The following is a 15,137-nucleotide window of genomic DNA, read 5'->3' as shown; positions in this document are numbered from 1 at the left end:
AGAAATAAAACAAAATTAGCCTGAAATGCACAGAATAGTTCCACTTTAATTCCACTGCTTGAAAGTAAGCAGCAGGGTTACCATGAATGAACCATACAATTACCATACATCAATTACCATACATGAACTTGGCTCATAGCATGAACTGTTCAAATATTTTCAGCCACATCCACATCATGCTTTGTGTGTCTCACAAAACATATTAAACACAGCTTTTAATAAAGTAAAAAAGCTAAAAAAACAAAAAAACAAAAACAAAACAAAACAAAAAACAATGCTGAAAATTATATCAGCAATGAGGACATGCCAAAGGAAATGACATACAACGTGTTGTAAGCTTTGATCTTCATACAGAGGGACATTATTAAGTGTTCATCTTCAACTGTAAAGCATTGATTGGTTCTCAAGAGACAGAGAAGACACCTTGGGTTTCACAACAGATCTAGACAAGATGTTTCATTAGCAGTGAAGTGGGAGTTCAATCATCCCAGGGAAAATGTGTTTTGGCTGGAAAAAAAGGGAGTAAAACCCTAAAATATCATACAGCACACACTGGAGAAAAACCAATGAAAAAAAACTGCAACATGACAGATTTTAATTGCACATCTAAACATCTCGCCAGGAGCTTTTTATGCTGAGGGATGCCCCCGATACAGAACTGCTGCCACGATCTTACAGCTCTCAGCTTTCATTAGTGAGACTGGAACACCACAATAGCTTTGAAATTAAAATGTCAGTCAGTATTAAAAAACATGAGCAAATGTTGGCCTCTACAACTTCTGAACTTGGCATTTTAAGAGGTAACCTAAAAATAGGGCATCGTGGCTATAAAGGAGCAAAAGTGATGTTAGCTCACTGTATCCATAAACCTCATGTACAAAAGACAAGACTCAGAGATATGTAGCATTTTACACACCGTTGTCATTGAGTACTGGTTTCAAGCTATTCTATTCTGCTGTTTAATATCAAGCTCAATGTTTTCACTTCCTATTTTCCTGCTAGTCCTTCAAACTCAGCAACATCAATAGCAAAATGAAAAAGAAATGTTCAGATAAGTTTCTGGTTTATATAACCAGAAACCTTCATGTCACACCACTTAATAAGCGCCATTACTAAGATAAAAATAGCCAAACCAGTAAATCATGACCACACTCACACATAAATAGCATCCATCAGAACAAACATGCCCAAGTGTATAAAATTAATCTATAATGACCCCTAGTGGCAAGTCTCTGAACTACTGTTGATGTTCTTTGAATCTGACTTGGAACCAAACACAAATCTTGGGGTGGGAATAGAAAACCGGCTCTACTCCGAACCTGGTTGCAAAATTTCCCAAAAGAACAGAGGTGTGTACCACTGAGCATATCAGTTCCTGCATCAGTGCCAAAGGTGTCTGATGTGCTCACGCGTATTACTCAATAATAAGTAAGGTACAAGGGACTTCTGTATAAGATAGAAAATTTTCAAGTAAAAATGTAAAAGCACTGGTTTCAAAGTAACCTAAAGAATAAATGTAAAAGTAATGTAAGGGGAAAGAATGCCATCAAGAACAAAAGCTTCGGCTGCACCACAAAAAACATCCACCTACAGGCCATAATGACTATCATTTTATATTTAAAATGTTAATGTTGAAAGATTTGGGATGCTATAGACTATAATACCATAAGCAGACTGTCTGCCATTTTCACAGTGGTACAATTTTTTTTTTTTTTTTTTTGCTTGGTCCAGCTTATTAAGTTAAAAATGTCAAGGAAATCTGGGATTAAACATGCTGTTCTTGGTTGTTCTAGCAGCAGAAAACTTCAGCTTTGAAATGAAGATAATTGCAACGAACACAGGCCTTTAATTCATGAAGACTGCCCCTGTCTGAGACCTTTTAGTTTAAGCAGGTTCCCTGGGCGAGCGGAAGACAGGGAGGTTCGACAGAAGTGGGTCAAGCATATTAACAAAGTATTTTACTCCTAACAAGAGCAGCACAGTAGGTTTAGGTGTAAAACTGTCAATTCAATACTACTCTGTGTTTCCAAGTTGTTGTCAAGCTTAACGTGGCTCTACAAGTCCTGTTACCATGCTAGTTATAGATAAAAGACGAAAAGGACGAAGGGCTGCTGAGAGTAAATGCCCCATTTTGAACATAATGTGAAATGTGACTAAGCCTAGACCTGCCAAGCAAAAAAAAAAAAAATCTGAACTTCAGTTCTAACCTCACAGACTTTTGTAAAAAGCAGGAAATCTGCGTGATATGTTTTATTATTAGAATGTGAAAGACATTTATGCTTTTGTTTCTGAATGAGGAAACTGAACACAGCAGATATAAAAATGTCTGATGAAGCTGTACTTCATGCCTCAGACATGGAGACATTCTGCTGTTTGACTTTGGATGATGCAGACACAATGTGGACGCTGGACCATTAAATCAGATATGTTAGTATCTATATTCTCTCCACAGTTCTTATAAATAATTTTATTCTTGTTTTCAGATGACAGTTATAAACGCTTTTGGTGCACACCATTTTACTGTGAGCAGGCAGGTGGCGGACCTGCTCATAACTGTCCCACATTGCTGCTGAAATAAAACATTTAATCCTTAACAAAAAGAGCTGAAATGCTTCTGTTCCTTTGAAAGTTTATATGTTGGTGTCAAGTGATTGACTACAACTAAACGATCAAACTAATACGGTAACATAATACAGTACTGAGATGAGGAGGGGTCAGAATGTAGTGTGGACTTTTCCCCCCATGTTTCTCCTTTCTCTATTCTGGTTATTGTCGTGACCAATGCATAACTTACATGAAAAACAAATCAGGTTCGAGATTGGCAGATAAGATGTGCTCATAGATAACTGTCAGTGTCTGCACATGGCAGCAAATACCAGGCTGCCACTGCAAAATCAGATCTGCAGCAAGATGGTGTGACAACATGAGAATGGTTCCATTAAATTGTGGCAGTGATCTAGAGAGAACTGTGGACAGGAACTTTTAAGGGTTATTTACAATGTGGGTGGAAATGAGCTGCCTGGCAGAGGTTTGCCTCATGCTTTCTCTGCGCACATCGGAAAGGCAGAGAAAAAAATGACATGCAGTCATCTAAATAAGACAAATAGCGTCACACTGTTTGGTTATGTAATAAAAATTCCAAAGGATCAGTAGTTCGGGCATCCACATCAGATTGAAGATATTATTGATCTGAATATTTGTTTTTATAAATTGTTTGTGTGAAGCTGACAAAAACTCTACACTCAATTTGGCAACGTTCTGACAAGCTGAATCCACGTTGTAAACTTGTTTAGTCGTAGAAAATTGGGTCAGGAATCAATAAAGAACCAGATCAATAGCCAGATTTAATAAATACATTTTAGGAGAAACATATTCGTAGATGATTCTCGTTTGTGTGGTCGTGTGTATGTGTGTGTGTGTGTGTTTGCACACAAACCTTGATATGACTTTTGGGGAACAGTTTGGACTGCGGCCCATGCACTCCAGAGCAGCACAGTAGGATCCCAGGTTGGGCTTGAGACCAGCTTCCTCTAACAGAATAAAGATGCGGCCAATCTGATTTAACGTGCCCTGTGGAAGAACATGAGAAGGAGTCGTGGTTAAAATACAACATTTGACGACACAGTGGAGTCAAACAGTAATTAAGCCTTCAGTTTTCTTTGAAACTGCAAGATGCAGCCCTGAAAGTACCTGCAGTTATTCATATGCGCAACATGCAGTTAAGTGACAGAAAATCTTTTACTTATAGATAAATTCTTATACAACTAAGATGTCCTTTAGTAGTCACCTTTTTGGCCCACACCCTCATCATGATGTTGTAAATTCCTGTGTTAAGGAGCTTCCGTCGGCTCATAACTCGGTGCTGACTGAGCAGGAAGCGTTGTGCCCGCTCAATGTCCCCCGAAAATACGCACGCCTCCAGGTAGGAGCGGATGCTCAGCTGAATGTCCCCGCATGAACTCCCTTCGTTGCCCTGCAAGGGCTCCGGAGCACTTGAAGAAGTCCAATGGCTTACTTGCTGATTTAGTCTATATTCAAGCTCCTCTACTTCAGCTAACTCCTCCATCCCGGCCTGGGAATCAGTACTAGTCTGTTTAGTTGCCTCTTCGCCAACATCCTTATTTTTCGAGTCTTTCTTTTTCTGTTTAGAAAGCTTCTTTGGTACAGATGCTTTCCCCGCAGTGACTGCAGTTGCCGTGGCCGCTGAAGAAACTGCCGCACGGATTTCATCTGACAGTTTCATGCCACTTCTGTTTTTTTTCGCAGCAGTAGATATAGTTTTATGTGTTGTGCCAGAGGCCATTAGGTTGCTTTTGGAGCCTTTAGACTTCGATGGTGGTTTCTCTTTTACACCTGTCCGGGTTTCCTGCTGCAAATGCTGCTGTTTCTTTTGTTTATTTTTCTTCTCCTGAGTCAATTTTTCCATCCAGCGGCTAGGCTGAGATTTAGAGGCTCCTTTACCGACAGTCTGTCCGGATTTAGGAATGTCTGTTTTCTCATTGGAGAAACCTTTGGGAGCTTTACCAGACGAAGTTCCTCTCCCATAAGAAGGAACTTTAACAAACTGTACATTTGCATGCTGAACATCAACAATGATGTCGGACTGGAGTTGTTGGATTCTGGCCTCAAGCACTAACAAGGGGAGAAAAAAGAAAAAGAATCTTTAGTAAGAAGGCTTTATATGTAACACAATGATATAAATTTTTTTTTTTTTAAAAAAAAGAAAGAAAGAAAGAAATAATAAAAACACTGCTTTATGAGAAAATTTGACCAAGCAAGCGCTGCAAACATTAATAGCAGAAATCTAACAAATACTGAAAGATTAAAATTTATAAAAGTAAACGCATTTGCCTTGCAGCATGCAACAATCAACATACCATCCAACAACTGAGATTGTTCAAGTATCCGTTTCTTGGTATCATCTGATTTTGGGATCACTGATGAAATATTTCTTCTTGGAATGTGCAAATATGACTCTGCAAAAACAACCAGATACAGATTCATCTTTAAATATACAATCATCTTCTAGACCCATCTATTTCCCAATGCAAGGTCACAGAGTTTGGAACACGTCATAGCAATTATCAATAAACAAGTTATACCCTGGACAGGTTACCAGTCCATCACATGGGCCAAAACAGACAAATAACCACTCCCACTCCTTGGGAGAATTTGGAATGGCCAATCAACTTTAACATACATGTCTTTGGACTGCAGGAAGTAGGGGTATCTGGAGAACCACAATTAAATTGCTGATGAAAAATGTCTATAAAGACAAATAGAATTGTCCAAAATTTTATATTCACGACAGCAGCAGTTGAGGCATCAGCAGAAATACAGGATCAGATGTAAACATACCAGAACTTAGGAGTTAACGTATTATGTTTTGTAAACAAAATAATAATAATAATAATAAATTAAAACACAATAAATAATCAACTTAAACTGTGGTAATGCTAATCCAAAGCATTCATAATTCATCGTCTTTACCACGGAAAACACAACTTTGAGGTGGACAATCTTGCTCAAGGACAACTTGACTTCAAACTATCAACTTTTTCCATTGAACCCAGACACGTTAAAGCACCACTGGCCAGCAGTTTACTTATTACGAAGTGATTATAGCAAGATGATGAAGATGATATGCTTTTTCTCCCCACAACAATCTGCAGGTTGCCTTTTTGTTTATGTTAAACACAACCAAGTAGAGTCCAAACAAATCATGTTTATCAACCTCTAAAGATGGCTAACAAAGCTAGGCGCTAATGACCATCACGCCAAGTATTAGCCTAACATTAAGTTAAACTTCTGAATGATTTCATTAACTTTATAACACAAGAATCCAGGATCAAACTTGGTAAATAAATCCATCACGGTTAAACTGATATGAATCAGACAGCTCACCTAATATTCGTCTGACTCCGCCATTTTTCACAGACACACAAAGCTGACAACGGCCCCTAAAACTCGCCCGGAAAGCACATTTTTCAAACACATTGCGACGACTCAAACATTTGGCAAAAGAGCTTATTCTGAGAAGTGACATGTTGATATGTAATAACCGCGTTACTTCACTGCACTAGGCGGCCATCTTAGACTAGACCAAGCTAGTTGCGCAGAGCGATGATCACTTTGTCAGACCTGATAAGAGGAATTTAGATAAATCGATCGACGTTTGCTAAGTGGCTGCTGTATTTTTTTTTTTTTTTAACCAAACCAGTGAATGAATTGACTGAATTAAAAACCAAATTATATTGAAATAATTAATAAGACAAAAGATGTATGCATTTATAAATTAAACATTTCTCTACAAGCATACTGCACTGAGTTCCTGCCATTGCATTCCCAAATATTTCTTTCTCATTATCAAGCAGAAATTTTAAACAAAAGTGGATGTTGTTGGCCTAAAGGTGGCAGTCTCTCCACAAATAATGAAATGGCAGAACTATACGTCAAGGTGGAACGAGATGAATAGTGAATTGAGTAATTTTCATAATTATCCTTCTCATATTTGCTTTCACCTTCATATTATTATAAAGCTGACATGAATTTATTTTTAAAAATAAATTTTCAGATGTGAAATATTTTTTTTGTTTATGTTTAAACTAATCTGGTATAGTACTCTAGCATGTAAAGCATGTTTAATGTAGAATGCGGATGTAAAGACTGGCTTTTGCCTGTCATAATCTTAATTATGGACTTATTTTCACTGCAGGTGGTACTCCAAAAGTTCTGTAGATAGTATCCATAATAATTTTAAATCAGGCTTTGTGAATGCCATATGTTTTGAAAGATATAAAGTGAATTGAACAATGTTCAAAACTAAAACTGGGCTGATTGAAATAACAAAATTCAAAACAAATGTATGTCTACTATGTTATCATTTAATCAACTTCTTGTTTAGAGAAGTAAAGAAGTTAAATGTAAGGTTTTATTTATCACCAGTGATTAAAACCAAAGCTGGCTTTAACACTAACCAAAGCTCTTGTTGTAGCCCGTTGAGATATATATCTTTTTTTTCCTAGCTGACTTTTGAAGGTTAAGCCTCATACGCAATAAATCTAGGGTCCCAAATTGAAAGTAAAACTAAATTTATCTCGTTCACATCCTGTACACTTCTGACCCCCAGCAGTGCCAGCCTTCCCTCGTCATGCGTTCATAAAGCATTCTTAAACACTTTAGCGGCCCTTTGTGTCTCAGCCGGCTGGAGGTTAACACAAGCGCTACTTGACAGAGAGATGGAGAGACAAGGGAGAAGGAGGTGTGGGGGGGTGGTGGTGGGGCATACAGAAGAGGAAATGAGGTCTGGGCAGTACATCTTTTCTCAGTGGAGGCAGTGGCTGAGAGCACAGCGGTGGGTGTCTGCCGCTGAGCTGTAGGTGAGGATCAGGAGGTGTTTGTTGCCACGGTTCACGAGCGGGGCCCCTTGACAGCGTCGTTTGATGTGGTCGGCCCCTGTCGGCGGCTGGCTCTTTGCGCTGGTGTGACAGTCATTGCCGGGTGACTGACTGTCAATGCCCCAGCCGACAAAAGAGGAGAAGACAGGCATTCATGGGGCCAGATAATGGCCAGGCCAGGACAAGGCTGCCATTCTCATACACTTTGATCATGTGGATTCTTTTGCACACCTTTGTAGGGGCTCCTTATTTGTTTAACAGATGGAGAGAGGGCTGTTTTTTGCAACTGCTTCACCTGGCCAAGGAAACTTGATGGAGATACTTCTCTGTAAATGCCTTTGGCATGTGTTTGTCAGTGCGTGTGAGCCAGTTATTGCAAATATATCCTGCATCGCTTAAAGTCAATATGGCCCTCTAATGAATTTTCCAATCAGATTTCCAATGATATTCCCTAAAAAAGAAAAAAAGAAATATGGTATCACATATACAATAATTTAAACAGCATTTCACTGAATCACACTTTGTGGCTGAATCTCAGCCCTTTGGGATGTTCACATTTATATATGTTCAACTGCAAACTTCCAGTGCAAACACTGCTGAGCATTACCACTCAAAAAGTCATTGCTGTAATCTTTTGAGGTTAATCAAAGGTCTTCACTGAAATACTGTAAATCATGTTTTCCACACACATGATTTCTGTGATGGATTGAATCAGTAGAAATATCTTAATCATGTCTCCTGCATGTCTAAAAGAATAAAAGAAAGGCCAGGCAAATCTATGCTAAATGTAATGTCAACCATCAGCCTTTCTTTATTAGGAAGGAGAAGAAATGCCAAGTCAGCATATTTCAACTCTGCACTTAACATCCTGCTCTATTTTTGTCCAGTTTAATGTGTAAATCAGATTAGCTTTGCATAGATGTCTAATCATTCCTGGCTACACAATTTTTTTTTTATCACTTTATATCATATGGTTCGATCTCAGCCTGCTGTCATGAGAAGAATGGCATCTCTCAGAAGTCTCCACGGTAACAGATAGGCAGACCACTTATCAAAATGCTTCTGACGATGGACAATGATCATGAATCAGGATATGCAAATATTTCTGTGTAGGACCGGTGGTCTGGTTAGTTCCTTTAGCCACATCCGGATGTCTATCTGCCAACCACAGCGCAAAAATACCAGCAACATGCATTGAGTCTGAACTGACTAAATATATACTGATTCCATAAACAACAATATCTTTAAAATTATGACAGTCAGATGCTTGTCAGTTAAATAAGTGATGGTAATTATCTATATGAGCATGTTTTTTTTAAGTAAAGCAAAGAAAAAAAGAATGGTTTGAAGAATATTGTGTAGCATATTGTGAAGACTTTTTTAAGAAATTGGAAGACAGGCAAAAGTCATAAACTGGTCAAATCAGAGGGCAGAAAAAGAAGTACTAGGCCAAGGGTGAGCAGCTAAACACAAATACAAGAGAAAGAGCGAGACAAGGATTTAACAGGAAGGCAAAACAATTAATAATAGGGAGCTATTATCATGGGATTGTCAGTGCTAGGACGGAGGTCAGGTTTCCGACCCTTTTGAAGACTTTGATGGTACAAAACAGGCTTCATTATAGAGATATTATCTCTATTCATACACTTACAGAGCTGCTTCGATCCCTGCTGGGAAAGATTAGGTTCCTCCACTTGAGAACATCCTTCTTGGGTGCCTGACTCGAAAAATGCTGTTCTCAGTTCACAGCACACCCATACAGCAGAGGTCAACGCATTTCAATCCAATGCAGGACAATTTCACTAAGTTTAGAGGTTATAAATGCAGGAAAATCCATTTATTTCTTTTGGGTGGCATTAATCTCCTTACAGTTAATCAGTCCACCTTGATATACATGACAAAGAAAGAATATCATCTCACATTTCCCCTAGCACCTGTATCCACCATCATGGTGACTTTCATAGCAAAATATTTAGTTTTAATATTATTTGGCAGCTCACGATCCAGTTTTACACAGATATTTACTGCCATTAAAGATTAGTTGTTATAGTGTTTTTTTTTTTCAGATATTTTGATTTGTCTTTTTTTTTTTTTTTTTTTGTCCACGAAGCACTCCAACAGTTGTCGCAAACTATGTGTGGAAAATACCTTAACAAATAAAACACACTGTTTTCCTTCACAAAGCATGCCCCTGTCTGAGACCTTATAGTTTACTTAGATTCCCTCGGCACACAAGAGGACCAAGAGATCTGACATATGTGGGTCAAGACTGTTAACAGAGAAGAATCTGTTACCAATAGCAACAGAGCAGCAAGTTTTGATCAACTGTTGTTAATTTGCACTCATCCTAAATCCCACTCATCCCAGTGGCACGATGGTTCCTCTAATGACCAAAAAGTATTCTCATGTCGGCTTGATAAACCGATTGCATACAAAAGCGTTTGTTAGCCTGATATTGACACCTGTTAATGGTTAACGGTTGATAATGTTGCTTTTTACACCAAATCTGAAAACTGACTGTCTCTGTAAAAGTAAAATGTCTTCCGTCTTTATCCTGTTTTATTTCTGTTTGTATAAAGATGTAAAAAATGGGTAATGTTAAAATCTCTGTGTCAAATGTCATCAATAATAATTGAGGCCAAAGCAGTCAAGCTAGCTATCATGCTGATGTCACTATAAGCAAGCAAGAATACACAAAATTGTTAGACAGAATTCTCCATTTATTGAACCACTTTTAATTGTCTCAAATGAAAAATGACAACAACAGAAAATGTAGTGTTGATTGAGCACCTTGTAGTGTGACTGACACTAAAGCCTACATCCGGTGATGCATTAATTAGCATGCTAATTAGTGCTAATGTTATAAAGTCTTATTTAGAATATTACAAAGTTCCTACATTTCTTAGTTCAAGCCATACAGCTTCCAACATACTTGTGAGAAAAATGTCTCTTCAGAAATTTCACTGCTTGTTTACAAACTGCGTAAGCCACAGCCTCAAAGAGCTACTAGCATTAGCTTGCTTATCCCAAAGTACTTGCTTGTGATCTGGGAAATTAGACATTACACAATAATTTACATCCTGATTTTATTCCAAATTTATCTTAACTGCACTGTGGAATTAACTAGAAGTTTCTAAAATGACAGATATACGTTTTTGTCATGTTTTAAATTTACATGACAAAAACGAATTGAGAATTTAAGTTACAGTATTTATACTGTAATTTACTACATTAAACATTCACACTGTAAAACAGCAAGACATTGCATGTTTAGACACTAAGAGAAAAGAGATACATTAAGCTTGTCTCTCCTCTGGCACTGAGCTAAGAGCCCAAACATTTGCTTCCAAGACTATCCCAGCCGGCTTTGGGCGACAGGCAGGGTACACCCTGGACAGCTTGCCAGTCCATTGCAGGGTCACACACAGAGAGATGAACAACCACACTCACGCTCACACCTAGTGGCAATTTAGAGTGACCAATTAACCTATCATGCATGCCTTTGGATGGTGGGAGGAAGCTGGAGTACCCGGAGAGAACCCATGCATACATGGGGAGAACATGCAAACTCCACACAGAAAGGCCACTGACCAAACCAGCCAAGGATTGAACCAGTGACCTTCTTGCTGTGAGGCCACAGTGCTAACCACTGCGCCACCGTGCAGCCCTTAATCAGACTTTTTTTTTTTTTTTTTTTTTTAACTCTAGGTGAAGTGGTTCCTCATCCTGATAGTAGTCTATACATTTTGTAATCATGATCAATAAGAAACATAGTTAGACCCCTCAGTTTACTGTGAAGCTGTAAAAACTGACCAGTCCAAACGTTCGGACCGAAATAGAGTTGTTAATTTCTGATATTTTGTAAGCTTCTTCTCCCGGCTCCCATCCTCCCCCTCACGCATCGCATAGCTGATAGCCACACTCTGCATATAAATTGCATGCTGGGATGAAACTACAAAGTAGTGAAGAAGAAACTCGGAAGGCAAACATGGCTGAGAAAATGCAGGAAGAATTTCCCCGCCCAGCTCAGTTTATTTGCCTCCTCCCTCTAAACAGACGAGAAAGAAAAAATTGTAGGTGGAAAAAGCTGCAAATAAAAAAGCCTTAGATCACACAAGGAGCCACTCTCAAATCTTGCTAGCTCCCCAACCTTACCCAACTTTAAGTACGGGGTTTAGCTAAGCTAACAAATTTAGACATATCATTTGGAATAAATGATCGGCAAGTGCATAGACTTTGATTTAATTAGGTTCATGCATGTTTATGTTAGCTGCTAATATAATTTGCATATTTTATTTGTAAGTATCACTATTGCTCATCCTCAGAAATTAATGCTACACGTTGACAAGCTGCACTATGCGAGTAACCATTATGGGCAGTGAATTCACCAGTTTGACAGGTATATGAGATCACATTGTTGACAGCGGTAAAAATTGTGGGAAATTTCAAAGACAAGACAAGCTTGGTTTAGGGGGCCTTACACCTACCATCCTGCTGCTGGGTTTTTTTTTTGTTTTTTTTTTGCCTTGGTTTCAAAATAAACCAATAAATAAACCTCTGTCATCATCATGTTTGTCATTGTGTTTACATGTGATAAATCTTTGAGAGCTTCTAGAAGCTGAGGGGTGCAGCCACCGAAAGGGTGCAGCCAGGGGTGAGGTGTCACGAAAGCAATGGAGATGTGGTGTGGACCCAAACGCAGAGACGAGGGAACAGGGATGCAGGTTCAAGACTGATTTATTTTTAACCCAGGAAACTAAGAACAGACAAACTAACTGAGGTACAAAATGATCCAGCAAACAATGAGTGAAATTGAGTGGTATAAATACACAGGAAAAACCGAATGAGAAACAGGTGAAACAAATGAACTAAATGAACCCAGGTGAACCAAATCAATGAACAGGAAATCTAAGAAGCTAACCAAGAACCAAGACAGGAAAAACTACAAAATAAAACAGGAAGCCCAAAAACAAAGCACAGAAAAACCCAAATCATGACATGAGGGGTGCAGCCACCCTGTGCTATAGTCTAGAATATAGACTGTATTACAGGGGTACCCAGCTTCGGTCCCCGAGAGCCAAAGTCCTCCAGATTTTCTATGTATCCCTGCTCAAACACACTGGATTAAAATCAATCAGTCATGATGCAGAACATGATTAGCTGTTGGATCCATTTAATAGAAGCCAGGCCTTCGATGACCGATCTAAGTTTAGCTGTATCTTGAAACCAGTGACATGAAATTGTTTTCTTTGGTCTGAGAAAGTGGGAGGGAGGCTGGAATACCATTTATTACTATGTGACAAGTCAAAATTATTGTAGTATAATATTCTGCTTCCTGGTATCAGTATTAGATTGCGTTCAACAAGATTTTGAAAAAAAAGTTTTCAGCATAAAGTGATGCAAAACGTCTCAGAAACTTTGTGTATTAAGTATGATATGTTTGGCTTTAAAGGGTTAAGAACTATTCCACTGGCCTGGTTCTTTCGTGTGATAATCCTGTAACTGTGCTTTTCTACACCAGTGTGTATAGAGTCCTGTCCATAAAGTCAGCATTACCAACAGAAATAACCTAATGTTAATGGTGGTAACCATAGACAGTATACAAAAAGATGGATGGAGCCTCCGTGACGTCACCCATAGGTTTCTGAAGAGCTGAATTGAAGCTTAGGGGGCTACCATCGCCATTTTGGCACAGGCATGCGTGTCGTCTCAGAAAATACAAATATGGGCAAAGAGGTGGAGCTGAGAAGGGAGCTGTGAGTGTCATGGTGGATGATTGACATCGAGCGAACTCCGAGCTTTCTGTAGCTAAGAGCTAACCGAGCTAGCCCGGAGATAATAGGAGCTAACCAGCGAACGGAGGTAGGAGGACTAAAGCTAAGTCACATTATTAATCAGCTAAAAACCACAGTTGTTCTACGTTCTTCTTACTTGAAGCAGGAGATTGGTTCCTTGTCAATCAAAAGGACATGCCCCCAAATACGCCAAATTTCGAGATTAAATTACTTTTAAACGGGGGAATTAGAAAAAAATTCACACTCCCAACAGTTGCCACGAAGGTAAACCTGACCTATTAAACCAAAAATGGATTTTTGAACCAGGCTGTAAACATGTTTATTTCTGCTGTGAAATGGCCTTTTTAACATGGGAGTCTATGGGGATTTGCTCTGTTTTGCAGCCAGCCCCTAGGGGATGAAGAGGGAACTGCAGCTTTATGCACTTCCACGTAGGCTTTACTTTTAACCGCCAGAGGTTGCCGCTTGGTGGTAACTGACATTTGCACATGGAGGGTTTCAGTAACAGTAATGGAGGATATCTGCTCCCCTGAAAAGCAACTGAGCTCCCTTGAGAAAATTGACCGGAGACACTGAGGGGAGGCTTTAAAAATAGTCCGTTATTAGGTTAGATCTAATTTTTTACAAGGTTCCTACACAAGCTTGTCAGCATTGCGTGCATTTAATACATAAAATTTCTGAACGAAGGGGATCTGTTTAATTTCTTTCAACATCTGCTATACTAACATGCTAACACTACTTTTGGACTTTGCTAAATTGAGAAAATAATGAACCTTATTATGAAAGTACTGAGCCAAAAATATTTTTAAACTTACAGATATTTCCCACCTTTCTATCCCTGTCTAGCTCATATGTCTTCCTGCTGTCATCAAGCTTGTGCGTTAACGTGATCGAAGAAATGGCTTTAGGTTTGAGAGAAAAGGCCAGTTTAAACTGCAGGAAGTTAACAAACCTGGCGACATGGTTTAAATGAGTGGGGAAAGCTTGTGGCTTTTACAAAGGGAAGTTAAGTTGGGGGTGTAAGCTGAGAATTTGGCAAAAGATGTAACTGGTTTCTGTCTCTTGGCATTTTTTTTTCTTTCTTTTTAATTGATGATAAAGTTTAATGGGAGACTAAAGGGACAGCATGTCTCTGGGGGTGGTTAAAAAGCTAAAACAGTGTGAAGTCACTGTCACACTCTAAGCAAGTAGTCCTCAAACACACTTCCAACACTGGACAAGGGGGATGAGGGTGGGTGAGGGGCCAGAGTAGGACTCTTAATTGGAACAAGGACTCTATTAAAAGAGGAGATAAGTGCTGGAGCTCACTGGAGATTTTTTTTTTCATCATCTCTTTTCCTTTTTGAAAATTACAGGCTTTTAAGTATTCCTGTCTTTGAACTAAATTAGGTTGTATGTAGCATATGTGTGCAAAGGATCTATCACACTTCTCTTTAAAATAAAAAAAAAGAAATAAATAAAACATTTTCTCTGTTTTCTGGTGCAGTCAGAATTTATATTACAATGAATGCTAATATTATGCTCAAAATAATGAGCTAACGAGACTGCACTGGCTGTGCTGTCCTAATCAGGTTCATTACACAGCTTGTAAAAGCACTGACACGAGTGTGGGAAGTCACAAAAAAGGTGTTCATCATTTCCGCCCTCCTCAGCTAAATTAAACGACAAAGATCAGAGAGGGTGTTTCATTGAAATATTAGCACAGGTGATCAAAAAGCCTCCCATGCTTCATCTGGACTTGCTCTGCCAACACTCCTGCAAACCGCTCAGTGTGTCTGACTGCTTGATGATTCAAACCAGCAGCTGTTTAAAAGTGGGTAAAAAAAGAAAAAGAAAAGAAAAAGGAAAGGCTTTGCTTAATTTGCCCCATGTGGCCACAGAGAAGAAATGAGCGTGAAGGTGTAAAAAAAAAAGTGGCCTCCTAGCTGGTTCACTGGCTTGTAAT

General features: G+C 38.9%; 1 protein-coding gene across 1 annotated transcript in view; it reads right to left on the bottom strand.

The window, feature by feature from the left end:
• The window catches only part of polrmt (polymerase (RNA) mitochondrial (DNA directed)), a gene marked incomplete at its 5' end in the record, with an annotated part of 51,055 nt that extends 45,009 nt beyond the window's left edge, over positions 1-6,046 (bottom strand). Inside the window, 4 exons of the mRNA XM_079245755.1 lie at positions 3,437-3,570; positions 3,788-4,632; positions 4,878-4,976; positions 5,905-6,046. Of these exons, the coding sequence (XP_079101881.1) occupies positions 3,437-3,570; positions 3,788-4,632; positions 4,878-4,976; positions 5,905-6,046 (1,220 nt within the window). The remainder of the gene's footprint in view (positions 1-3,436; positions 3,571-3,787; positions 4,633-4,877; positions 4,977-5,904) is intronic.
• Between the last annotated feature and the right edge of the window lie 9,091 nt (positions 6,047-15,137).

The sequence above is a fragment of the Telmatherina bonti genome (genome assembly GCF_933228915.1).
Source record: "Telmatherina bonti genome assembly, chromosome: 8".
NCBI classification, from domain to species: domain Eukaryota; kingdom Metazoa; phylum Chordata; class Actinopteri; order Atheriniformes; family Telmatherinidae; genus Telmatherina; species Telmatherina bonti.
Note: the sequence above shows the minus strand (reverse complement) of the source record. Positions and strands in the feature narration are given on the sequence as shown.